The 27,539-nt window shown below is 47.1% G+C and overlaps 1 protein-coding gene across 1 annotated transcript in view; it reads right to left on the reverse strand.

Annotated features, from left to right (window-relative positions):
- LOC139375532 (uncharacterized) overlaps positions 1-23,409 on the reverse strand; it is a 26,284-nt gene extending 2,875 nt beyond the window's left edge. Inside the window, exons 1-3 of the mRNA XM_071117362.1 lie at positions 23,152-23,409; positions 21,917-22,733; positions 21,141-21,571 (exon numbers count right to left, since the gene is read on the reverse strand). Of these exons, the coding sequence (XP_070973463.1) occupies positions 21,141-21,571; positions 21,917-22,733; positions 23,152-23,409 (1,506 nt within the window). The remainder of the gene's footprint in view (positions 1-21,140; positions 21,572-21,916; positions 22,734-23,151) is intronic.
- Positions 23,410-27,539: the final 4,130 nt, after the last annotated feature.

Genomic DNA, 27,539 nt, shown 5'->3' on the forward strand with positions numbered 1-27,539 from the left:
TCTCCTCTACTGGTGATGCCTGATGTGATGCCTACAGTCTCCTCTACTAGTGATGCCTGATGTGATGCCTACAGTCTCCTCTACTGGTGATGCCTGATGAGATTACTACAGTCTCCTCTACTGGTGATGCCTGATGTGATTCCTACAGTCTCCTCTACTAGTGATGCCTGATGTGATTCCTACAGTCTCCTCTCCTCTACTAGTGATGCCTGATGTGATTCCTACAGTCTCCTCTACTGGTGATGCCTGATGTGATTCCTACAGTCTCCTCTCCTCTACTAGTGATGCCTGATGTGATTCCTACAGTCTCCTCTACTAGTGATGCCTGATGTGATTCCTACAGTCTCCTCTACTAGTGATGCCTGATGTGATTCCTACAGTCTCCTCTCCTCTACTAGTGATGCCTGATGTGATTCCTACAGTCTCCTCTACTGGTGATGCCTGATGTGATTCCTACAGTCTCCTCTACTAGTGATGCCTGATGTGATTCCTACAGTCTCCTCTACTAGTGATGCCTGATGTGATGCCTACAGTCTCCTCTACTAGTGATGCCTGATGTGATTCCTACAGTCTCCTCTACTAGTGATGCCTGATGTGATTCCTACAGTCTCCTCTACTGGTGATGCCTGATGTGATTCCTACAGTCTCCTCTACTAGTGATGCCTGATGTGATTCCTACAGTCTCCTCTACTAGTGATGCCTGATGTGATTCCTACAGTCTCCTCTACTAGTGATGCCTGATGTGATGCCTACAGTCTCCTCTACTAGTGATGCCTGATGTGATTCCTACAGTCTCCTCTACAAGTGATGCCTGATGTGATTCCTACAGTCTCCTCTACTGGTGATGCCTGATGTGATTCCTACAGTCTCCTCTACTGGTGATACCTGATGTGATTCCTACAGTCTCCTCTACTAGTGATGCCTGATGTGATTCCTACAGTCTCCTCTCCTCTACAAGTGATGCCTGATGTGATTCCTACAGTCTCCTCTACAAGTGATGCCTGATGTGATGTCTACAGTCTCCTCTACTGGTGATGCCTGATGTGATTCCTACAGTCTCCTCTACTAGTGATGCCTGATGAGATTCCTACAGTCTCCTCTACTGGTGATGCCTGATGTGATGTCTACAGTCTCCTCTACTGGTGATGCCTGATGTGATTCCTACAGTCTCCTCTACTGGTGATGCCTGATGTGATTCCTACAGTCTCCTCTACTAGTGATGCCTGATGTGATTCCTACAGTCTCCTCTACTGGTGATGCCTGATGAGATTCCTACAGTCTCCTCTACTGGTGATGCCTGATGTGATGTCTACAGTCTCCTCTACTAGTGATGCCTGATGTGATTCCTACAGTCTCCTCTACTAGTGATGCCTGATGTGATTCCTACAGTCTCCTCTACTAGTGATGCCTGATGTGATTCCTACAGTCTCCTCTACTGGTGATGCCTGATGTGATGTCTACAGTCTCCTCTACTAGTGATGCCTGATGTGATGTCTACAGTCTCCTCTACTAGTGATGCCTGATGTGATTCCTACAGTCTCCTCTACTGGTGATGCCTGATGAGATTCCTACAGTCTCCTCTACTGGTGATGCCTGATGTGATGTCTACAGTCTCCTCTACTAGTGATGCCTGATGTGATTCCTACAGTCTCCTCTACTAGTGATGCCTGATGTGATTCCTACAGTCTCCTCTCCTCTACTAGTGATGCCTGATGTGATTCCTACAGTCTCCTCTACTAGTGATGCCTGATGTGATTTCTACAGTCTCCTCTACTGGTGATGCCTGATGTGATTCCTACAGTCTCCTCTACTAGTGATGCCTGATGTGATTCCTACAGTCTCCTCTACTAGTGATGCCTGATGTGATTCCTACAGTCTCCTCTACTAGTGATGCCTGATGTGATTCCTACAGTCTCCTCTACTAGTAATGCCTGATGTGATTCCTACAGTCTCCTCTCCTCTACTAGTGATGCCTGATGTGATTCCTACAGTCTCCTCTACTAGTGATGCCTGATGTGATTCCTACAGTCTCCTCTACAAGTGATGCCTGATGTGATTCCTACAGTCTCCTCTCCTCTACTAGTGATGCCTGATGTGATTCCTACAGTCTCCTCTACTAGTGATGCCTGATGTGATTCCTACAGTCTCCTCTACTGGTGATGCCTGATGTGATTCCTACAGTCTCCTCTACTAGTGATGCCTGATGTGATTCCTACAGTCTCCTCTACTAGTGATGCCTGATGTGATTCCTACAGTCTCCTCTACTAGTGATGCCTGATGTGATTCCTACAGTCTCCTCTACTAGTGATGCCTGATGTGATTCCTACAGTCTCCTCTCCTCTACTAGTGATGCCTGATGTGATTCCTACAGTCTCCTCTCCTCTACTAGTGATGCCTGATGTGATTCCTACAGTCTCCTCTCCTCTACTAGTGATGCCTGATGAGATGCCTACAGTCTCCTCTCCTCTACTAGTGATGCCTGATGAGATGCCTACAGTCTCCTCTCCTCTACTAGTGATGCCTGATGTGATTCCTACAGTCTCCTCTACAAGTGATGCCTGATGTGATTCCTACAGTCTCCTCTACTAGTGATGCCTGATGTGATTCCTACAGTCTACTCTACTAGTGATGCCTGATGAGATGTCTACAGTCTCCTCTACAAGTGATGCCTGATGTGATTCCTAAAGTCTCCTCTTCTCTACTAGTGATGCCTGATGTGATGCCTACAGTCTCCTCTCCTCTACTAGTGATGCCTGATGAGATGCCTACAGTCTCCTCTTCTCTACTAGTGATGCCTGATGAGATGCCTACAGTCTCCTCTCCTCTACTAGTGATGCCTGATGTGATGCCTACAGTCTCCTCTCCTCTACCAGTGATGCCTGATGTGATGCCTACAATCTCCTCTTTTCTACTAGTGATGCCTGATGTGATGCATACAGTCTCCTCCCCTCTACTAGTGATGCCTGATGTGATTCCTACAGTCTCCTCTCCTCTAATAGTGATGCCTGATGTGATGCCTACAGTCTCCTCTTCTCTACTAGTGATGCCTAATATGATTCTTACAGTCTACTATGTTCTACTAGTGATGCCTGATGTGATTCCTACATTCTACTATGTTCTACTAGTGATGCCTGATGTGATTCCTACAGTCTACTATGTTCTACTAGTGATGCCTGATTTGATTCCTACATCCTCCTCTCCTCTACTAGTGATGCCTAATATGATTCCTACAGTCTACTATGTTCTACTAGTGATGCCTGATATGATTCCTACAGTCTACTATGTTCTACTAGTGATGCCTGATGTGATTCCTACAGTCTACTATGTTCTACTAGTGATGCATGATGTGAGTCCTACAGTCTACTGTGTTCTACTAGTGATGCCTGATATAATGCCTACAGTCTCCTCTCCTCTACTAGTGATGCCTGATGTGATTCCTACAGTCTCCTCTACTCTGCTAGTGATAACTGATGTGATGCCTACAGTCTCCTCTCCTCTACTAGTGATGCCTGATGTGATGTCTACAGTCTACTATTTTCTACTAGTGATGCCTGATGTGATTACAACATCCTCCTCTCCTCTACTAACGATGCCTGATGAGATGCCTACAGTCTCATCTACTCTGCTAGTGATGCCTGATGTGATTCCTACAGTCTACTATGTTCTACTAGTGATGCCTGATGTGATTCCTACAGTCTACTATGTTCTACTAGTGATGCATGATGTGATTCCTACAGTCTACTACGTTCTACTAGTGATGCCTGATTTGAGGCCTACAGTCTCCTCTACTCTGCTAGTGATGCCTGATGAGATGTCTACAGTCTCCTCTACTCTGCTAGTGATGCCTGATGAGATGCCTACAGTCTCCTCTACTCTGCTAGTGATGACTGATGAGATGCCTACAGTCTCCTCTACTCTGCTAGTGATGCCTGATGAGATGTCTACAGTCTCCTCTACTTTGCTAGCGATGCCTGATGAGATGCCTACAGTCTCCTCTACTCTGCTAGTGATGCCTGATGTGATGCCTACAGTCTCCTCTACTCTGCTAGTGATGCCTGATGTGATGCCTACAGTCTCCTCTACTCTGCTAGTGATGCCTGATGTGATGCCTACTGACACATTTTCTCTTCTATCTTTTTGTTTCTGTCTCTTCTCATCCTCCACTTTTTCCTCTCCTCAGCCCCTCTGTTCGTGCCTATCTCCATCACTTCTCTTTTCCTCTCTGTCTCTGCTCTCTCCCTCCTCTCTCTGCATCCTCTCTCTGCATCCTCTCTCTGCACCCTCTCTCTGTCTCTCTCTCTGCCTCTCTCTGTCTCGTCACTCTGTCTCCTCTCTCTGCCTCCTCTCTCTGTATCCTCTCTCTGCCTCGCTCTCTGCCTCCTCTCTCTTCATCCTCTCTCTGCATCCTCTCTCTGCCTCTCTCTCTGCCTCTCTCTCTGCATCCTCTCTCTGTATCCTCTCTCTGCCTCGCTCTCTGCCTCCTCTCTCTGCCTCCTCTCTCCGCCTCCTTTTTCCGTCTCTCTCTCGGCCTCTCTCCCTGCCACCTCTCTGCCACCTCTCTGCCTCCTCTCCTTCGCGACAGCAGTCTGATCTCCTCTCTCTGTCTCTCTCTCTGCCTCCTCTCTCTGCCTCCTCTCTTTCGCTACAACAGTCTGATCTCCTCTATCCGCCTCCTCTCTCTGCTTCCTCTCGATGCCTCTGTCTCTGCCTCCTCTCTCTGCCTCCTCTCTCTGCCACCTCTCTGCCACCTCTCTGCCTCCTCTCCTTCGCGACAGCAGTCAGATCTCCTCTCTCTGTCTCTCTCTCTGCCTCCTCTCTCTGCCTCCTCTCTTTCGCTACAACAGTCTGATCTCCTCTCTCCGCCTCCTCTCTCTGCTTCCTCTCTATGCCTCTGTCTCTGCCTCCTCTCTCTGCCTCCTCTCTCTGTCTCCTCTTTCCACCTCCTCTCTCTCTGTCTCCTCTCTCTGTCTCGTGTCTCTGCCTCCTCTCTCTGCCTCCTCTCTCTGTCTCATCTCTGCGTCTTCTCCCTGTCTCCTCTCTCCACCTCCTCTCTCTGTCTCGTCTCTCTGTCTCGTCTCTCTGCCTCCTCTCTCTGCATCCTCTCCCTGTCTCTCTCTCTGTCTCTCTCTCTGTCTCGTCACTCTGCCTCCTCTCTCCACCTCCTCTCTCTGCCTCATCTCTCCACCTCCTCTCTCTGCCTCCTCTCTCTGCCTCCTCTCTCTGTCTCCTCTCTCTGCCTCCTCTCTCTTCCTCCTCTCTCCGCCTCCTCTCTCTGCCTCCTCTCTCCACCTCCTCTCTCTGCCTCCTCTCTCTGCCTACTCTCTCTGCCTCCTCTCTCTGTCTCCTCTCTCTGCCTCCTCTCTCTTCCTCCTCTCTCTGTCTCTCTCTCTCTGCCTCCTCTCTCCACCTCCTCTCTCAGTCTCTCTCTGTCTCCTCTCTCTGCCTCCTCTCTCCGCCTCCTCTCTCTGCTTCCTCTCTCCACCTCCTCTCTCCGCCTCCTCTCTCTGTCTCTCTCTCCGCCTCCTCTTTCCGCCTCCTCTCTCTGCCACCTCTCTCTGTCTCTCTCTCTGCCTCCTCTCTCTGTCTCTCTCTCCGCCTCCTCTCTCTGTCTCTCTCTGCCGCCTCTCTCTGCCTCCTCTCTCTGCCTCCTCTCTCTGCCTCCTCTCTCTGTCTCTCTCCGCCTCCTCTCTCTGCCACTTCTCTCTGCCTCCTCTCTCTGCCTCCTCTCTCTGCCTCCTCTCTCTGACTCCTCTCTCTGACTCCTCTCTCTGTCTCCTCTCTTTCGCTACAGCAGTCTGATCTCCTCTTCACTCAGGAAGAAAGCCCAGATGTAATACAAAGCTAAGCCCCGTCCCCAGAGGGGGGTTCTGACGTCTGATTTAACTTGGGTTGTATCTCAAAGGGCTCTGTATTCCCTAGTGGGCCCTGGTCAAAAGTTGTGCACTACATAGGGAGCCATTTGGGATGCACCCTAGGTCACTAACCAGGTCATATGGGATAAGTAGTGGGTCAAAGCTAACATAGTGTATAACAAACTGGATTATGAAGACAACGTTGCATCCTATCCCCTAGATAGTGCACTACTTCTGACCAGAAACCTATGGGGCCCTGGTCAAAAAGGTGCACACTACATAGGGGATAGGTTGCCATTTGGTAAGAATATCTGCCTCAGGTTGTAACTACAGAGCCATGACCTAGATGTAAAAGAAAGAAAGAAAGAAAGAAAGAGAGAGAGAGAGAGAGAGAGAGAGAGAGAGAGAGAGAGAGAGAAAGAGAGAGAGGGAGAGAGAGAAAGAGAGAGAGGGAGAAAGAGAGAGAGGGAGAGAGAGAGAGAGGAAAAGGCCCCAACCAGTAATGTATTATACTGTGGCTCACGTGTGTTTTATCCTGTATTAAACTATCCTGCTCTATCCATTTATGATGATTCTTCAGAACAATATGTCACCTACCTTCTGTGGATTTACAGTTCAACAACTCACATTATAGGGATGGTTTCTTAGACCTAAATTAAGCCATCTCCTCCAGACGAAAAAGCACTTTCTTCAAATGAGATGCTCCCTAGGGCTTCTTCCTGAAATGTGCACTCCTGTACTCCCCGGTAGGGACTGGAACACTGGATTGGTGCAGACTGAATGTCTCCTGTACTCTCCGTTAGGGACTGGAAGACTGGATTGGTGCAGACTGAATGTCTACTGTACTTTCCTGATGCTGATCCAATGCTGTAAAATCAGGAGACAACTACAGTAGACTAGAGTACACTGTTAAATCAGGAGACAACTACAGTAGACTGTTAAATCAGGAGACAACTACAGTAGACTGTTAAATCAGGAGACAACTACAGTAAACTAGAGTAGACTGTTAAATCAGGAGACAACTACAGTAGACCAAAGTAGACTGTTAAATCAGGGGACAACTACAGTAGACTGTTAAATCAGGGGACAACTACAGTAGACTGTTAAATCCCTGAGTCCACTAGACTACAGTAGACTGTTAAATCCCTGAGTCCACTAGACTACAGTAGACTGTTAAATCCATGAGTCCACTAGACTACAGTAGACTGTTAAATCCCTGAGTCCACTAGACTACAGTAGACTGTTAAATCCCTGAGTCCACTAGACTACAGTAGACTGTTAAATCCCTGAGTCCACTAGACTACAGTAGACTGTTAAATCCCTGAGTCCACTAGACTACAGTAGACTGTTAAATCCCTGATGGAGAATCAACTAGACCACAGTAGACTGTTAAATCCCTGAGTCAACTAGACCACAATCAGGACTCAGCTAGACTACAGTAGACTGTTGAATCCCTGATGGAGAGTCCACTAGACTACATCAGACTGTTAAATCCCTGACGGAGAGTCAGCTAGACCACAGTAGACTGTTATTTCAGGACTCAGCTAGACTACAGTAGACTGTTAAATCCCTGACGGAGAGTCAGCTAGACTACAGTAGACTGTTAAATCAGGACTCAGCTAGACTACAGTAGACTGTTAAATCCAGACTGTTAAATCCCTGACGGAGAGTCCACTAGACTACAGCAGACTGTTAAATCCCTGACGGAGGGCCCACTAGACTGCGTCAGAAAGGGAGTGAATACAACCACGTCCAACTTCAGATGCAGCTCATTCAAGTCAACAAACATGTAATCAGAGTGTTATCAACTACAACAACACAGATGTAATCAGAGTGTTATCAACTACAACATCACAGATGTAATCAGAGGGTTATCAACTACAACATCACAGATGTAATCAGAGGGTTATCAACTACAACATCACAGATGTAATCAGAGGGTTATCAACTACAACATCACAGATGTAACCAGAGGGTTATCAACTACAACATCACAGATGTAATCAGAGGGTTATCAACTACAACAACACATATGTAATCAGATGGTTTGATTAGATGTTCAGGAGTCTTATGGCTTGGGGTAGATAATGTTTAGAAGCCTCTTGGACCTAGACTTGGCGCTCCGGTACTGCTTGCTGTGCGGAAACAGAGAGAACAGTCTATGATTAGGGAGTCTGGAGTCTTTTACAATTTTTAGGGCCTTCTTCTAACACAGCCTGGTATAGAGGTCCTGGATGGCAGGGAGCTGGGCCCCAGTGAGGTACAGGTGGTCTACACCACCACCTGGTATAGAGGTCCTGGATGCAGGGAGCTTGGCCCCAGTGATGTACTGGGCTGTATGCACTACCTTCTGTAGTGCCTTCTGTTCAGAGGCCGAGCAGTTGACATACCAGGCTGTGATGCAACCAGTCAGGACGCTCTCGGTGGTGCAGCTGTAGAACCTTTGAGATTCTTAGGACCCATGTCAAATCTTTTCAGTCTCCTGAGTGGAAAAAGGTTTTGTCGTGCCCTCTTCACGACTGTCTTGTGTGATTGGACCATGATAGTTTGTTGGTGATGTGGAGACCAAAGAACTTGTAGCTCTTAACCTGCTCCACTACAGCCCCGTCGATGAGAATGGGTCCTCCTCGGTTCTCCTTTTCCTGTAGTCCACAAGCGTCTCCTTTGTCTTGATCACGTTGAGGGAGAGGTTGTTGTCCTGGCACCACACGGCCAGGTCTCTGGCATCCTCCTTATAGGCTGTCTCGTCGTTGTCGGTGAACAGGCCTACCACTGTTGTGTCATCAGCAAACTTAAGGATGGTGTTGGAGTCGTGCCTGTTCACGCAGTCGTGGGTGAACAGGGAGTACAGGAGTGGACTGAGCATGCACCCCTGAGGGGCCCCTGTGTTGAGGATCAGTGTGGGGGATGTGTTGTTACCTAACCTTACCACCTGGGGGGGGCGGCCCGTGAGGAATTCCAGGACCCAGTTGCAGAGGGAGGTGTTTAGTCCCAGGGTCCTTAGCTTATTGATGAGTTTTGAGGGCACTACGGTGTTGAAAGCTGAGCTGTTGTCCATGAATAGCATTCTCAAATAGGTGTTCCTATTGTCCAGATTGAAAGGACAGTGTGGAGTGCAATAGAGATAGCGTCATCTGTGGATCTGTTAGTGCGGTATGCAAATTGGAGTGGGTCTAGGGTTTCTGGGATAATGGTGTTGATGTGAGCCATGACCAGCCTTTCAAATCACTTCATGGCTACAGACGTGAGTGCTACGGGTCGGTAGTCATTTAGGCAGGTTACCTTCGTGTTCTTGTGCACAGGAACTATGGTGGTCTGCTTAAAAATATGTTGGTATGACATACTCGGACAGGGAGTGGTTGAAAATGTCAGTGAAGACACTTGCCAGTTGGTCAGTGCATGCTTGTAGTACACGTCCTAGTAATCCGTCTGGCTCTGTGGCCTTGTGAATGTTGACCTGTTTAATGGTCTTACTCACATTGGCTGCGGAGAGCGTGATCACACAGTCGTCCGGAACAGCTGGTGCCCTCATGCATGTTTCAGTGTTATTTGTGTTACATCTGCTCTTGCCACGCCCTCTACTGCTCATTCTGTTTCTCCTTGATCTGCTACACTCCCCCAGTACTCACTCTCTCTCTCTCTCTCTCTCTCTCTCGCTCTCTCTCTCTCTCTCGCTCTCTCTCTCTCTCTGTGTGTGTGATTGTGTGGGCGGAGACAGGTGTGCTGAAGTCAGAGCAGATCCCCACCAGCTGCAACCTCTTCCGTAATCAAGACCTCTACAAATACTCAGCCCTGCCACTTCCACGCTGCCAGATCGTAATCTCTGCTCAGTCAGTCTATGCCTCTAGCCGTTTGTTACTGTGAGATCCTGTTGTGCCTGTTTTCCCTGCCTGATGCTGTTTTCCTCTCCGCTACAGTTCTGCCCGCTCTGACTCTGGTCCCTGTCTCCAGTCCCACGTCTCGTCATCCTGCTACTCTGTCCTGGATTCCTCACTCTACTAATTCCCTTGGATTCCACTCCAGACCTGGTTACCCTGTCCCAACCCCTCTCACTCCAGTCTCAACACCTGCTTACCCTGTCCCAACCCCTCTCACTCCAGTCTCAGCACCTGCTTACCCTGTCCCAACCCCTCTCACTCCAGCCTCAGCCTCCACACCTGGTTTCTTGCAACCCACCCGAGCTTCCCCTGACCTGCACTCCATCTTCACCCTGCGTTTCTATAAATACCTTGGTTACTTCATCCCAGTCTCCATCTTCCCCCTGTGTTTCTATAAATACCTTGGTTACTTCATCCCAGTCTCCATCTTCCTCCTGTGTTAATAAATACCTTGGTTACTTCATCCCAGTCTTCATCTCCCCCTGTGTTAATAAATACCTTGGTTACTTCATCCCAGTCTCATCTTCCCCCTGTGTTTCTATAAATACCTTGGTTACTTCATCCCAGTCTCATCTTCCCCCTGTGTTTCAATAAATACCTTGGTTACTTCATCCCAGTCTCCATCTCCCCCTGTGTTTCTATAAATACCTTGGTTACTTCATCCCAGTCTCATCTCCCCCCTGTGTTTCTATAAATACCTTGGTTACTTCTTCCCAGTCTTCATCTCCCCCTGTGTTAATAAATACCTTGGTTACTTCATCCCAGTCTCATCTCCCCCCTGTGTTTCTATAAATACCTTGGTTACTTCATCCCAGTCTCCATCTCCCCCCTGTGTTTCTATAAATACCTTGGTTACTTCATCCCAGTCTCCATCTCCCCCCTGTGTTTCTATAAATACCTTGGTTACTTCATCCCAGTCTCCATCTCCCCCTGTGTCAATAAATACCTTGGTTACTTCATCCCAGTCTCCATCTCCCCCCTGTGTCAATAAATACCTTGGTTACTTCATCCCAGTCTCCTCGTCAGAATCTGCTCTTGGGTTCCCCTGTTCCACTCCGTATAATAATTTGCCTCGATGCGAGCATAGAAGTAGTTCAGCTCGTCTGGTAGGCTTGTGTCACTGGGCAGCTCTCGGCTGTGCTTCCCTTTGTAGTCTGTAACGGTCTGCAAGCCCTGCCTCATGCAACGTGCTTTGGATACAGTGTAGTACGATTTGACCTTAGTCCTGTATTGACGCTTTGCCTGTTTGATGGTTCGTCGGAGGGCAGAGCGGGAATTCATGTAAGCTTCCGGGTTAGAATCCCGCTCCTTGAAAACGGCAGCTCTAGCCTTCAGCTCAGTGAGGATGTTGCCCGTAATCCATGGCTTCTGTTTGGGGTATGTACGTACGGTCACTGTGGGGACGACATCATCGATGTAATTATTGATGAAGCCAATGACTGATGTGGTGTACTCCTCAATGGCATCGGAAGAATCCCGGAACATGCTAGAAAAACAGTCCTGTAGCTTAGCATCTGCTTCATCCGACCAATGTTTTATTGCCCGGGTCACTGGTGCTTCCTGCTTTAATTTTTGCTTATAAGCAAGAATCAGGAGGATAGAGTTATGGTCAGATTTTCCAAATAGAGGGCGAGGGAGAGCTTTGTACGTGTCTCTGTGTGTAGAGGACAGGTGGTCTAGAGTTTTTTTTTTCCTTCTGGTTCCACATTTAACATGCTGATAAAAATTTGGTAAAAGTAAATTTGGATTTAAGTTTCCCTGCATTACTGTCCCCGGCCACTAGGAGCGCTGCCTCTGGATGAACGTTTTCTTGTTTGCTTATGACGGAATACAACTCAATGATTGCGGTCTTAGTGCCAGCATCGGTCTGTGGTGGTATGTAAACAGCTACAAAAGAAACACAGACGAAAACTCTCTAGGTAGATAGTGTGGTCTACAGCTTAACATGAGATACTCTACCTCAGGCGAGCAATAGCGCGAGACTTCCTTAGATATCGTGCACCAGCCGTTGTTTACAAATATGTCCGCCACCCTTTGTCTTACCAGACGCCGCTGTTCTGTCTGGTGCAGCGTATAACCAGCCAGCTGTATGTTGATAATGTCGTCATTCAGCCACGACTCTGTGAAACATGAGACATGACCGTTTTTAATGTCCCGTTGGTAGTTTAATCTTCCTCTTCGGTCGTCAATTTTATTTTCCAATGATTGCACGTTAGCTAGCAGAACGAAAGGCAGAGGAGGTTTATTCAATCGCCTTCTCTTTCTGTTCCCGGGAAAGCAGTATGTCCTTCAAGTCGGGCTCGTCGGAATCTCACTTATTTTCTTTAAACTTTGTATTGCTTTAAACCCAAAGTTGCAAAGGAAAAACACATCACCGGATTCACAGGGAATACATGATATAGTATGGAGATGCAATACTCCAAGCCGCAGCTTCATACTACTTGTCCAACATAGTTGCAAAGGAAACGTGATCTTTTTAATAAACACAGGAACAGCTGCATCTAGTTGTTATAACTTCGTACATTCACACCACTTTAATGCAGGCTACTTCAATTACACATTTCTCAGAACAGAGGGAAAAACACATCACCAGATTCACAGGGAATACATGACATAGTATAAAGATGCAATACTCCAAGCCGCAGCTTCATACTACTTGTCCAACATAGAGAAACTGATGCTGTGTACTGATTGTTGAGGTGAATTGGCATGGGGTATGAGGGGTCCATGGGTGGCTTTTGGATTGTCTTACTCATTGATAGGAAGACGTTTGGTCCAAATCAGATGTTGCATACTATATTTACTGAATATTATCTGAATCCTATAAATTAAAATCAATATTACATCCCCTCGGTCTCTGATTGTCTACTCTCCTTAATCTGGATTAATATTGCATCACCTCGGTCTCTGCTTGTCTACTCTCCTTAACCTGGATCAATATTACATCCCCTCGGTCTCTGATTGTCTACTCTCCTTAATTATGGATTAATATTACATCACCTCAGTTTCTGCTTGTCTACTCTCCTTAACCTGGATCAATCTGGATCAATATTACATCCCCTCGGTCTCTGATTGTCTACTCTCCTTAATCTGGATTAATATTGCATCACCCACCTCGTTCTCTGCTTGTCTACTCTCCTTAACCTGGATCAATATTACATCCCCTCGGTCTCTGCTTGTCTACTCTCCTTAACCTGGATCAATATTACATCCCCTCGGTCTCTGCTTGTCTACTCTCCTTAACCTGGATCAATATTACATCACCTATTTCATTGGACAGATCTGAAAGAACTGACCAGGTGAAAGTCATTAAGCCTAATGATGAGCGGACACCATAATGGTGGAGTTCCTGCCAGACTGCGTTACAGCAGAAGCCAGATCTCACAATGGCCTGGATAGACATGTGACATATCCACTAACCACATCATACAGTGCCTTGCGAAAGTATTCGGCCCCCTTCAACTTTGCGACCTTTTGCCACATTTCAGGCTTCAAACATAAAGATATAAAACTGTATTTTTTGTGTGAAGAACCAACAACAAGTGGGACACAATCATGAAGTGGAACAACATTTATTAGATATTTCAAACTTTTTTAACAAATTAAAAACTGAAAAATTGGTCGTGCAAAATTATTCAGCCCCCTTAAGTTAATACTTTGTAGTGCCACCTTTTGCTGCGATTACAGCTGTAAGTCGCTTGGGGTATGTCTCTATCAGTATTGCACATCGAGACAGTGAAGTTTTTTCCCATTCCTCCTTGCAAAACAGCTCGAGCTCAGTGAGGTTGGATGGAGAGCATTTGTGAACAGCAGTTTTCAGTTCTTTCCACAGATTCTCGATTGGATTCAGGTCTGGACTTTGACTTGGCCATTCTAACACCTGGATATGTTTATTTTTGAACCATTCCATTTTAGATTTTGCTTCATGTTTTGGATCATTGTCTTGTTGGAAGACAAATCTCCGTCCCAGTCTCAGGTCTTTTGCAGACTCCATCAGGTTTTCTTCCAGAATGGTCCTGTATTTGGCTCCATCCATCTTCCCATCAATTTTAACCATCTTCCCTGTCCCTGCTGAAGAAAAGCAGGCCCAAACCATGATGCTGCCACCACCATGTTTGACAGTGGGGATGGTGTGTTCAGCTGTGTTGCTTTTACGCCAAACATAACGTTTTGCATTGTTGCCAAAAAGTTCAATTTTGGTTTCATCTGACCAGAGCACCTTCTTCCACATGTTTGGTGTGTCTCCCAGGTGGCTTGTGGCAAACTTTAAACAACACTTTTTATGGATATCTTTAAGAAATGGCTTTCTTCTTGCCACTCTTCCATAAAGGCCAGATTTGTGCAATATACGACTGATTGTTGTCCTATGGACAGAGTCTCCCACCTCAGCTGTAGATCTCTGCAGTTCATCCAGAGTGATCATGGGCCTCTTGGCTGCATCTCTGATCAGTCTTCTCCTTGTATGAGCTGAAAGTTTAGAGGGACGGCCAGGTCTTGGTAGATTTGCAGTGGTCGGATACTCCTTCCATTTCAATATTATCGCTTGCACAGTGCTCCTTGGGATGTTTAAAGCTTGGGAAATCTTTTTGTTTCCAAATCCGGCTTTAAACTTCTTCACAACAGTATCTCGGACCTGCTTGGTGTGTTCCTTGTTCTTCATGATGCTCTCTGCGCTTTTAACGGACCTCTGAGACTATCACAGTGCAGGTGCATTTAAACGGAGACTTGATTACACACAGGTGGATTGTATTTATCATCATTAGTCATTTAGGTCAACATTGGATCATTCAGAGATCCTCACTGAACTTCTGGAGAGAGTTTGCTGCACTGAAAGTAAAGGGGCTGAATAATTTTGCACGCCCAATTTTTCAGTTTTTGATTTGTTAAAAAAGTTTGAAATATCCAATAAATGTCGTTCCACTTCATGATTGTGTCCCACTTGTTGTTGATTCTTCACAAAAAAATACAGTTTTATATCTTTATGTTTGAAGCCTGAAATGTGGCAAAAGGTCGCAAAGTTCAAGGGGGCCGAATACTTTCGCAAGGCACTGTATAACATAACATAGCAATCGGATACCCGACTGCACGATTGATGACGTGGCAAGCACCCATTGATTGATGCAATGCAATGCCTGCACATTGGACGTCTAGTCGGGGAGGAAGTCTACCATTGGTTTGACCTGACAAGTCTCAGGCTAGCCTGGAGAAATCTAGTCTGTTTGTGCTAACATTCTACTCATGGAATGTGACAAGGAGTGGAAAGTTAGCAGAAACAGACGGGATTTCTCCAGGCTAGTCTTAAACTACCTGAATTCTCACACATAAAGACACTCAAGGATATTGTATATCTCAAACGTGTATTCACATTAACTTTCCACATCATCATGATAAATATTGTACATCTCTCTCTCTCTCTCTCTCTCTCTCTCTCTCTCTCTCTCTCTCTCTCTCTCTCTCTCTCTGTCTCTGTCTCTGTCTCTCTCTGTCTCTCTGTCTCTCTGTCTCTCTGTCTCTCTCTCTCTGTCTCTCTGTCTCTCTCTCTCTCTCTGTCTCTCTCTCTCTCTCTCTGTCTCTCTGTCTCTCTGTCTCTCTCTCTCTCTCTCTCTCTCTCTCTCTCTCTCTCTCTCTCTCTCTCTCTCTCTCTCTCTCTCTCTCTCTGTCTCTCTCTCTCTCTCTCTGTGTCTCTCTCTCTCTGTGTCTCTCTCTCTCTCTATCTCTCTCTCTCTCTCTCTCTGTCTCTCTCTCTCTCTCTGTCTCTCTGTCTCTCTCTCTCTCTCTCTCTCTCTCTCTCTCTCTCTCTCTCAGTTGACTAACCCTCCCTCCTCTCTGACATGTGTACTTACTTCTCAATTTAACCCTGACACACACCCCAGACATTTAAAACCAATTAACAGTTCCCACGGGAACCATTATCTGCAGCACCTGCTGCCCTTCAGGGCACATTTGGCTGTCACACACCCAAGTGGCAGGAAATGGGTGGAGGTGTGCTCCTGTTAAAAGCTTCCCTAAGCAGTAATGGAACTAGAACCGAAGGGAATGAAGGATATGAAATAAGGACAGTCATTAGGCAGACACCGTCTGCGTCTGAAATGGCACCCTATTCCCTATGTAGTTTTTGGCCAGGGCCTATTGGGGTGTAGTGACCAGGGCCTATAGGGCTGTCGTGCACTACTTTTGACCAGGGCCTATAGGGCTGTCGTGTACTACTTTTGACCAGGACCAATAGGGCTGTCGTGCACTACTTTTGACCAGGGCCTATTGGGCTGTCGTGCACTACTTTTGACCAGGACCTATAGGGCTGTAGTGCACTACTTTTGACCAGACCAATAGGGTGCTATGTTTTCTATTTATTCATCCGTTATTTTACCAGGTTGACTGAGACCTTCTCATTTGCATGAGACCTGTCTATAGAAGTCTTTAGAGAAATAAACTTAAAAAATACATAAAACATGAAATGGTAGAACGACCCTTAAACAGCCACATGAAGGCCTGAAATGGTAGAACGACCCTTAAACAGCTTCATGACGGCCTGAATTGGTGGAACGACCCTCAAACAGCTGCATGATGGCCTGAATTGGTAGAACGACCCTTAAACAGCCACATGAAGGCCTGAAATGGTAGAACAACCCTTATATAGCTTCATGACGGCCTGAATTGGTGGAACGACCCTCAAACAGCTTCATGACGGCCTGAATTGGTGGAACGACCCTCAAACAGCTGCATGATGGCCTGAATTGGTAGAACGACCCTCAAACAGCTGCATGAAGGCCTGATACGGGTCGGCTACTTACAATGACATTATTATGGACAAAAGAACGACATTATTTGTATTTGTCAAATGGCAAGCCAGCACAAGGGCAGTCCCTCAGGGGAGTCCCCCATTTTGGGATTAATTTAATTTACCTTGAATATTGCAGCCCATTTGTGTAGGCTATTCAGCAGACAAAACCGCTCAACAATAAATAGTGGCTGAATTCATCCTTGTTGTTAGGCTATTTGATATGTAATTTTAATCATTTTTAAATAGCAGCTAAATACGATATATAGCTATAGATAGTACACTGCATAATGAAATAAACCCTAGTAAGCTATTGTTTTGAGGGTGGGCTGACTATAATTTGGCATGAGTAGATTGGTTTTACGCACGAACTTTCTATCCAAGCTGGGAGAGGGCGCGAGGACTGCGCAGGTAACGCTGCTGTCAGCTCTTAGCCCGTACAGGACTGTTGCGAACTTTAAAATAAATCAGTTGGTTGCTGATTAGTATGCTGTTGCATCGAACATTTATTTTTACAATATGCAATGTTTGAATTTTCAACTTTAATCACTGAACAAGTAAATGCATTATTGCCAGCAGCCAGCATTCTAAAGATGGCAGTATTACGACACCGTGTATTCCTAACGCGTGGTGAAATTTTAGGCTTAACATGAGAAAAGTACCACCAAATAGGCCTACCAATAAACATTGATCCATGACCTAAAGCAAAGCTCTGGCACCACAGAGGGGATCCAGTAAAACTGAGTTATGCCAGTGAACTAATCAACATTTTGTGTAGATCGGACAGTCGGCGCATTAGGGATTTGACACGGACTACAGCCAAAAGCTTTACACATTTAAACATTTCTAAAAAAAAATATATATATATATTATAATAATACACAATTAAAAAAAAAAACATTTACTTCAAATAAATATTTTGGTCTTTTAACTGTATTTGTGTCAGGTGTGTGTGGGCCTTGGCGTTTGGTCTTGGCCTTCTATTACAGAATGTTGGACACAAACACCATTCTAGAACACTGTAACTAGATGAGACAATAATAGGAAGGAGAAGAAAGGGGACAGTCATTGGCTGTTGTGTTACTGCATGTTTTATTGAGACCCTGGAGGTGTGTTGAATTTTTATTGAGACCCTGGAGGTGTGTTGATTGAATGCATTACAGAAGAGTGGTGTGCCAGGATGTACCAGTGTGTTGTGGCTCAGGAGCATGGCTTAGAAGGTCAAACACTCCCATGTGCGCTTTCTCTCGCTCTTTCTGTCTCTCTTTGTGTCCCTTTCTATCATTGTCTGCCTGTCCCTTCTCTATCTCTGTTTTTGTTTCTCTCTCCATCCAACTCTCCCACATCCCCCTCTCCCTCTCTCCCTCTCCCTCTCCCTCTCCATCCATCTCTCCCACATCCCTCTCTCCCTCTCCCTCTCCCCCTCGCTCTCTCTCCCTCTCCCTCTCCCTCCCCCTCCCCCTCCCCCTGCCCCTCCCCCACCCCCTCTCCCTCTCCCTCCCCCTCTCCCTCCCCCTCTCCCTCTCCCTCTCCCTCTCCCTCTCCCTCTCCCCAAAGACCTTTCCTGTCCTGTTCACAGTACATCACATTGACCTTGTTTCATACAGATGTAGGATCTAAATTTGAGCCAGTTTGCTACAGCAGGAAAATAATCCTGCAGCAACAGGAAATGTGGATTACAATTAATGGACATTTTGGATGGAAAAATCAAGTTTGAAATTGTAATGTGGAAATTGCAAACTTCAGAAGCCTTTTTAACCTAAAATGCCCTACACATTTAAAGTTTCCTGCATGGCAGGAAAGTTCTCCTGCAACAGGGTGATCAAATTACGATCCTACATCAGTATGACTCAGTATGTCCCAAATGACCCTGGTCAAAAGTAGTGCACTATATAGTGAATAGGGTGCCATAGGGTCCTGGTCTAAAGTAGTGCACTATAGATGGAATAGGGTGCCATAGGGTCCTGGTCTAAAGTAGTGCACTATATAGGGAATAGGGTTCCATAGGGTCCTGGTCTAAAGTAGTGCACTATAGAGGGAATAGGGTGCCATAGGGTCCTGGTCTAAAGTAGTGCACTATATAGGGAATAGGGTGCCATAGGGTCCTGGTCTAAAGTAGTGCACTATAGAGGGAATAGGGTGCCATAGGGTCCTGGTCTAAAGTAGTGCACTATAGAGGGAATAGGGTGCCATAGGGTCCTGGTCTAAAGTAGTGCACTATAGAGGGAATTCACAACAACAACAAAATAGAAATAAAAAGAACAGAATAGGAAAAACACTAACAGCCTGCTGCTTAGCTTTCCACCAATCAGGGACCAAACACATGATGACAGGTTAACAGTCCAGGGAGAGAACCTAGAGGTGGTAGGGAGGGAGAGAGAGGAGGGAGGTTACGCAACTAACACACCATCTATGTCACTCTCTGTCTCTGTCTCTCCATTTCTCTGCCTCTCTCGCTCACTCCATTTCTCCCTCTCTCTCTCAATTTCTCTCTCTCTCTCTCTCTCTCTCTCACTCTTCCTCTCTCTTTTTCTCACTCTTTCTCTCTCTCTCTCTCTCTCTCTCTCTCTCTCTCTCTCTCTCTTTCACTCTTAAACACAGACACACAGACACTCTCTCTCTGGGCTTAGCTTTTAGTCAGAGGCAAGCATATACACACATTCTGCATGTTAGGTTATGGATCGGAGAGATTTGATTCAGGAAACCGGCACGCAAAGCCATTCCAACCAACCTTCACGGGCTACAATAAGCAACCTGGGTTCAAATACTATTTGAGAAAATGAATTGAATTGATCTGATCCAAATTGGTCATTTTAATTTATGAGATTCAGATAAAATTCAGTAAATATAGTACCCAACATCTGATTTGGACCAAACGTCTTCCTATCAATGAGTAAGACAATCCAAAAGCCACCCATGGACCCCTCATACCCCATGCCAATTCACCTCAACATACAGTATACAGCATCAGTTTCTCTATGTTGGACAAGTAGTATGAAGCTGCGGCTTGGAGTATTGCATCTTCATACTAAGTCATGTGTTCCCTGTGAATCTGGTGATGTGTTTTTCTCCCTCTGTTCTGAGAAATGTGTAACTGAAGTAGTCTGCATTAAAGTAGTGTGAATGTATGAGGTTATGACAATTTAAGGCAGATGTTCCTGTGTTTATTAAATAGATCACGTTTCCTTTGCAACTATGTTGGACAAGTAGTATGAAGCTGCGGCTTGGAGTATTGCATCTCCATACTATGTCATGTATTCCCTGTGAATCTGGTGCTGTGTTTTTCCTTTGCAACTTTGGGTTTAAAGCAATACATTTTGGCTCATTACGAAAATAAATTGTGTGGAGAAACTCACAATTCAAGCCAGTCATTCATGAAGATTCAGTTTGTCCCTCTGTGCCAACCATGCATGAGGCAGGTCACACTAACCCTAATCAGGGATAGGATGTGATTGACAAATTAGTGATTTCTTGCTCGCATGAGAGAGGGATAAGAGGAGAGGGAGAGAGAAAGGGAGAGAAGAGTAGAGAGGACGTGTTTAAGAGGAGTGGAGTAGAGATGGGACAAGGGAGGGAGGGAGGGAGGGAGGGAGGGAGGGAGGGAGGGAGGGAGGGAGGGAGGGAGGGAGGGAGGGAGGGAGGGAGGGAGGGAGGAAAATAAGTGGGTGAGAGATGGAGAGGAGGGAGAGGTGTGGAGAGAGAGAGAGAGGGAGCTCTGGCTGTGAGACTTTGTTACTGTATAATAGATGCTTGGAAATACCCAGGATGGACATCATCATCGTCACCGTGACATGACATCACACAAGATCCCCAGGGCCTGGAGAGATAATCCCTGATAATCTGAGAAATACAGAGGCTGTGTCCCAAAGGACTCTGGTCAAAAGTAGTGCACTATATAGGGAATAGAGTGCCACTGGATCCTGGACAAAAGTAGTGCACTACAGCCCTATAGGCCTTGGTTAAAAGTAGTGCACTAAAGCCCTATAGGCCTTGGTCAAAAGTAGTGCACTAAAGCCCTATAGGCTTACTATCATTACTATCATTACTATCATTACTGCCATTACTAACATTACTTCCATTACTATCATTACCATTACTATCATTACCATTACTATCATTACTATCATTACTATCATTACCATTACTATCATTACTATCATTACCATTACTATCATTACGATCATTACCATTACTATTACTATCCTTTTCTCCTTGAGGGACCACTTCCATAAAAACAGGTCAGATCAACAACATATTACAGAGCTTTTGTGGGTTCAGGAACGAGAGCTGGAGAAACCTTAGCCTAGAGCATTGGTGGGAAATGGCTGGAATTTCCTGGATAGATGTGATCCATTAATTAACAGCTGATACAGTACAGGTTGTGGATTCATTTGAAGTGAAACGACTACAGACATCAACGGTACGGTCAGTTTGGCACAGTTTGAAAGTTAATCAGAAAGTTTGTGAGGGAATCATTTGAGTCCGTTGTCCCCCGTCCGTTAGGTCTCTTTTACAATCCTCCGCGGGACAGTCGCACTCCGCCGCTGGTTGTGTTATCGTCCCTCTACGGTTCGTTAACGTTGCCGGTGGCGTCCTAGAGAGACCTGCCCCGCTGTCCCCTCTCCCTCTAACCGGGTCCACCTCACAGTCACACAGCGGCTCCTCTACAGCTCCTCTACGGTCCGTTAACGGTGTCGGTAGCACACCAGATGTGACACTACCTCTACCGGCGGCACAGCTGGTATCGTAAGCCACGCCCATCTCCGTTGTGAAGAGCGAGTTCTTCTTCTCCTTCCCGGCGGCGTCGTTGCTCGCCAAGACCACGCTCTCCACGCGCGTGGCACTCGTCGTCCAGCCGCCAAAGCACCCGTTGTCCCCACGGCAACCCAGCAAGCGGAGGAACGCCTCGCGGAACTCAGTGTTGAAGGCGTAGATAACGGGGTTTAAGGAAGAGTTGCTCCAACCGAACCACACGAAGACGTCGAAGGTGGTTTCACTGACACAGTACAGGTGGGAGGATTGGGACGAGGGGTCTGACACAGTTCTAGAGGCTGTACCTGGACCTGTGTGTGGGGGAACATGGGCATGAGAGTTAGACAAGGATCGCGTTTCTAGGGAGTCCTGCTCTCAGATCAGTGATATTTCATAAAGAGTTGTGTTCTGGCGCTTTAACCAAGAGTTCAAATATTGTCTGGACAGGAATGTAAAACTGTCATGTAAACTTCTTTTAACTGAAGTGTTGTAAGAAGGTTCAGGAAGGTTGTTGTGCTCGGACCCAAAGGGGCTCCGAAAACACGTCATCGATAAAAACTATTGAAGGGAATTACGTTGCCGACCTGAACGTTCTTTCAAGGCCGCAACTAATAATACCTTGACGTATTTGAGTTGAAAGGTCATAGTAGTCCTACCTGGGCAGAAGGGCATGGCACAGTTGAGGATGAAGAAGGGGGACCAGCAGAAGACGAAGACCCCCATGATGACAGACAGAGTCTTCAGAACCTTGGTTTCCTTCCTAATGGAGTACCTCAGGGCCCGGTGTTGAGGAGGAAGATCAGGGTGATGATGATGATGTTTCGGGGTCGTTTGGTGAAAGATGGAGCAACGGTGTTTAGAACGAAGAGGAGGATGACGATGGTGGAAAGCGTGCACGTGCCCATCTGCATCCACATCCACGTGCGGGTCCGAGCGGCAGTTCTGTGCGTGTTCTGCGGCTCGCTCCAGGGAGGATATCCTGCGTATCTGGACCTGGGCGATCCGGTAGATCCGTGTGTAGGTGACCACCATGATCGCCACGGGGATGTAGAAACTGATCAACGAGGAGGAGATGGCGTAGGTCCGACTCAGACTTGAGTCACAGTTCCAGCCGTTCACCTCCTCCGAGGCCCTGCGGAGTTGATACACCCCACTGACGTTAAACCAGGTAACGTCCCGGTTAAATTCGTCACCGCTCCCGGCGTTTCCGGTGATCGCAGCCCGGTGCCAGTGGAGTTGAACGGGCACAAATGATATCACCACGGAGACCGTCCAGGTCACGCCGACCATGACGAAGGCCACGCGGCGGTTCATTCTCCTCTCGTAACGGAACGGGCTGGATATCGCCCAGTAGCGGTCCACACTGATCATGCACAGATTCAAGATGGACGCCGTGGAACACATGATGTCGCTCGCCACCCAGGTGTCACAGAACGCACCGAAGGGCCAGAACCCCGCCACCTCTGCCGCCGCCTTGGAGAGAGAGAGAGTGAGAGTGAGAGTGAGAGAGAGAGAGAGAGAGAGAGAGAGAGAGAGTAAGAGAGAGAGAGAGTAAGAGAGACAGAGAGAGAGTAAGAGAGAGAGAGAGAGAGAGAGAGAGAGAGAGAGAGAGAGAGAGAGAGAGAGAGAGAGAGAGAGAGAGAGAAAGGAGAGAGAAAGAAAGAGAGAAAGATAGAGGGACAGTAAGAGAGAGAGAAAAAGAGAGAGAGACAGAGTAAGAGAGGGAGAGAAAGAGAGACAGAGTAAGAGAGAAAGAGAAAGAACGTCAATCCACAATAATACAACTGACACAACAAATTACAGACACTGAAATCTGTATCCTAGGCAGTCATATCTGTTATCAATCCATTTTCAATCAATGAAATATAACCCATCGATTATAAGACGTTACCTTCCACGGCATCACGAGCAGCGCCACGAGGAGGTCCGACAGCGCCAGGGACACGATGAAGATGTTGGTGACTTTGGCGCGCAGGTGCCGGTAACGCAGAACCGCCGCGCACACCGTGAAGTTACCCAGTAACGTCCAGAGGATGAGCAGTGAGAGGACGCAGCCGACGAGCGCGCGAGTGGCGGGTAAATCCGCGTGTGGGTCGGGCAGATGAGGCTCGCTCTGGTTCTCTGCCAGGCGGTGGCTGGCGTTATGCATGGCCTCGTCCCTTCCACCGTCAGATGTTCAGCGGTGGGAAAAGTGTGTCAATCAAACACACTGAGAAAATAGCTCACGAGACTCCATATCGTATCCCGCTGTTCCCATTCATGTGAGAGGCGGAAAAAATAGTCCTCCGTTGGTGTATTTTTTATTTTTATTAATCCAATATTTATTTCTCCACTCTTTCCATTATATCTCTCTCTCCCTGTCTATCCCTCTCGGTTCCAATCTCTCTCTCCGTCTGTGCTGTAAACCTGTAAATGTAAACCGGTATCTGTGTCACTCAAACCGCGATGTGCGGCTGGGCTGTTTCTTCCTCGAGCTGAATGAGAAACTCTCTCTCTCTCTCTCTGTCTCTCTCTGTCTCTCTCTCTCTCTCTCTCTCTCTCTGTCTCTCTCTCTCTCTCTCTCTCTCTCTCTCTGTCTCTCTCGCTCTCTCTGCGCGCTCTTGCTTTTAGAAACCACGTGCGCCAACAGCTGGAGATAATCGCTTTTACAGAACCAACAGAACGCATGAGGACAGAGAGAGAGAGAGAGAGAGAGAGAGACAGACAGACAGACAGACAGACAGACAGACAGACAGACAGACAGACAGACAGACAGACAGACAGACAGACGGACGGACGGACGGACGGACAAATAGTGTGATATGCATCTCTTCTTAAATTTTTTAATTTGCATATTAAGTATCCATAACAACGTATTAGTAGCATATAAACCAAATTTACATTTCAATGTTGTACATTTATAAATGTTGTGGCCAAACCATCCAGTAAGTCCATTTGTTCATAATTTAGAGATTGACACCAGGCTTGCACTATCCATTTCTAAATTCAAAGATTAGGATTATTGTAATTTCCCATAGGCCTTTAAACCACAGTCCAGAGAGCATGATTTTATTGTGCAGAAATAAATCATAAGCCTAGTCCGGCGTGGTTGTTCTAGCTCTACAGTCTGCTGTCATAGAGAAGTGGCTCTGTCCATGGTGCTGAATCCACTGTTACTGAAACCTCCACCACTCGGAACAACAATGTAAACACTGCATGTTACGCCTTGGTCCCATGTTAAATGAGCTGAAATTAAAAAAATTAAAACATCACAGACATTTTCCATTTGCAGAAAAAAAAAGAAGCTTATTTCTCTTACATTTTATGTATACATTTCAATACATCCCTGTTGGTGAACATTTCTCCTTTGCCAAGATAATCCACCCACCTGATAGATGGCCAAGATAATCCGCCCACCTGATAGATGGCCAAGATAATCCACCCACCTGATAGATGGCCAAGATAATCCACCCACCTGATAGATGGCCAAGATAATCCACCCACCTGATAGATGGCCAAGATAATCCACCCACCTGATAGATAGCCAAGATAATCCACCCACCTGATAGATGGCCAAGATAATCCACCCACCTGATAGATGGCCAAGATAATCCACCCACCTGATAGATGGCCAAGATAATCCACCCACCTGATAGATAGCCAAGATAATCCACCCACCTGATAGATGGCCAAGATAATCCACCCACCTGATAGATAGCCAAGATAATCCACCCACCTGATAGATGGCCAAGATAATCCACCCACCTGATAGATGGCCAAGATAATCCACCCACCTGATAGATGGCCAAGATAATCCACCCACCTGATAGATGGCCAAGATAATCCACCCACCTGATAGATGGCCAAGATAATCCACCCACCTGATAGATGGCCAAGATAATCCACCCACCTGATAGATATCACGAAGCTGATTAAACAGCATGGTCATTACACAGGTGCACCTTGTGCTGGGGACAATAGAAAGCTACTCTAAAATGTGCCGTTTTGTCACACAACACAATCCCACAGATGTCTCAAGTTTTTAGGGAGTGTGCAATTGGCATGCTGACTGCAGGAATGTCTACCAGAGATGTTGAATGTTAATTTCTATACCATAAGTTGACTCCAATGTGGTTTTAAAGAATTTGGCGGTCCAACCGGCCTTACAACCTCAGACCACGTTTAACCACGCCAGCCTAGGACCTCCACATCCGTCTTTTTAACCTGAGGGATTGTGGGTGGGCCTGGGGGTGGGCCTGGCTGCTAAGTGGGTGGGCCTCTGCCCTCCAAAGCCCACCCATGGGGACACCCCTGTCCAGTCATGTGAAATCTAGATAGATAGATTATAGATTAGAGCCTAAGAAATGTATTTAAATTGACTGATTTCCTGTTGTCATCTGTTACTCAGTAAAATCATTGAATTTGTTACATGTTGCATTTATATTTTTTGATCTGTGTGTAAAGAGGATCGAACTCGCTGAACTAATCAGTTGGTCTATAGAACTATGGCCACAGCCAGTTGTTTTAATGCGCTTCGAAATTCATCTCATTCAGTCAGTCAGTCAGCCAGTCAGTCAGTCAATCAGCCAGTCAGCCAGTTAGTCAGTCAGTCAGTCAGTCAGTGAGTACGTCAGTCAGCCAGTCAGTCAGCCAGTCAGTCAGTCAGTCAGTCAGCCAGTTAGTCAGTCAGTCAGTCAGTCAGTCAGTCAGTCAGTCAGTCAGTGAGTACGTCAGTCAGCCAGTCAGCCAGCCAGCCAGTCAGCCAGTCTATCCCTACGGACCCTGGTCAACTCTAGTGCAATATAAAGTAAACGGTAGAGAAATACAGTCAGTCAGTCAGTCAGTCAGTCAGTCAGTCAGTCAGTGAGTACGTCAGTCAGCCAGTCAGTCAGTCAGCCAGTCAGCCAGTCAGTCAGCCAGCCAGCCAGCCAGCCAGCCAGCCAGTCAGCCAGTCAGCCAGCCAGTCAGCCAGTCAGTCAGTCAGCCAGTTAGCCAGTCAGCCAGCCAGTAAGCCAGCCAGTCAGTCAGTCAGTCAGTCAGCCAGTTAGTCAGTCAGTCAGTCAGTCAGTCAGTCAGTCAGTCAGTGAGTACGTCAGTCAGTCAGCCAGTCAGTCAGCCAGTCAGCCAGTCAGCCAGTCAGTCAGTCAGTCAGTCAGTCAGTCAGTGAGTACGTCAGTCAGTCAGCCAGTCAGTCAGCCAGCCAGTCAGTCAGTCAGTCAGCCAGCCAGCCAGTTAGCCAGTCAGTCAGTCAGTGAGTACGTCAGCCAGCCAGTCACTCAGCCAGCCAGCCAGTCAGCCAGTCAGCCAGTCAGCCAGCCAGTCAGTCAGTCAGTCAGTCAGCCAGTCAGTCAGTCAGTCAGTCAGTTAGCCAGTCAGTCAGTTAGCCAGTCAGTCAGCCAGCCAGTCAGCCAGCCAGTCAATCAGTCAGTCAGTCAGCCAGTCAGTCAGCCAGTCAGTCAGTCAGTTAGCCAGTCAGTCAGCCAGCCAGTCAGCCAGCCAGTCAGCCAGTCAGTCAATCAGTCAGTCAGTCAGTCAGTCCGTCAGTCAGTCAGCCAGTCAGCCAGTCAGCCAGCCAGCCAGCCAGTAAGCCAGCCAGTCAGTCAGTCAGTCAGTTAGCCAGCCAGTCAGCCAGTCAGCCAGCCAGTCAGTCAGTCAGCCAGCCAGCCAGTTAGCCAGTCAGTCAGTCAGTGAGTACGTCAGCCAGCCAGTCAGCCAGCCAGCCAGTCAGCCAATCAGTCAGCCAGTCATCCAGTCAGCCAGTCAGTCAGCCAGTCAGCCAGCCAGCCAGCCAGCCAGCCAGCCAGCCAGCCAGCCAGTCAGTCAGTGAGTACGTCAGCCAGCCAGTCACTCAGCCAGCCAGTCAGCCAGTCAGCCAGTCAGCCAGCCAGTCAGTCAGTCAGTCAGTCAGTCAGCCAGTTAGTCAGTCAGTTAGCCAGTCAGTCAGCCAGCCAGTCAGCCAGCCAGTCAGTCAATCAGTCAGTCAGTCAGCCAGTCAGTCAGCCAGTCAGTCAGTCAGTTAGTCAGTCAGTTAGCCAGTCAGTCAGCCAGCCAGTCAGCCAGCCAGTCAGCCAGTCAGTCAGTCAATCAGTCAGTCAGTCAGTCAGTCAGTCAGCCAGTCAGCCAGCCAGTCAGTCAGCCAGTCAGTCAGTCAGTCAGTTAGCCAGCCAGTCAGTCAATCAGTCAGTCAGTCAGCCAGTCAGTCAGTCAGTTAGTCAGTCAGTTAGCCAGTCAGTCAGCCAGCCAGTCAGCCAGCCAGTCAGTCAGTCAATCAGTCAGTCAGTCAGTCCGTCAGTCAGCCAG

The sequence above is a fragment of the Oncorhynchus clarkii genome, chromosome 19 (assembly GCF_045791955.1).
Source record: "Oncorhynchus clarkii lewisi isolate Uvic-CL-2024 chromosome 19, UVic_Ocla_1.0, whole genome shotgun sequence".
NCBI lineage: Eukaryota > Metazoa > Chordata > Actinopteri > Salmoniformes > Salmonidae > Oncorhynchus > Oncorhynchus clarkii.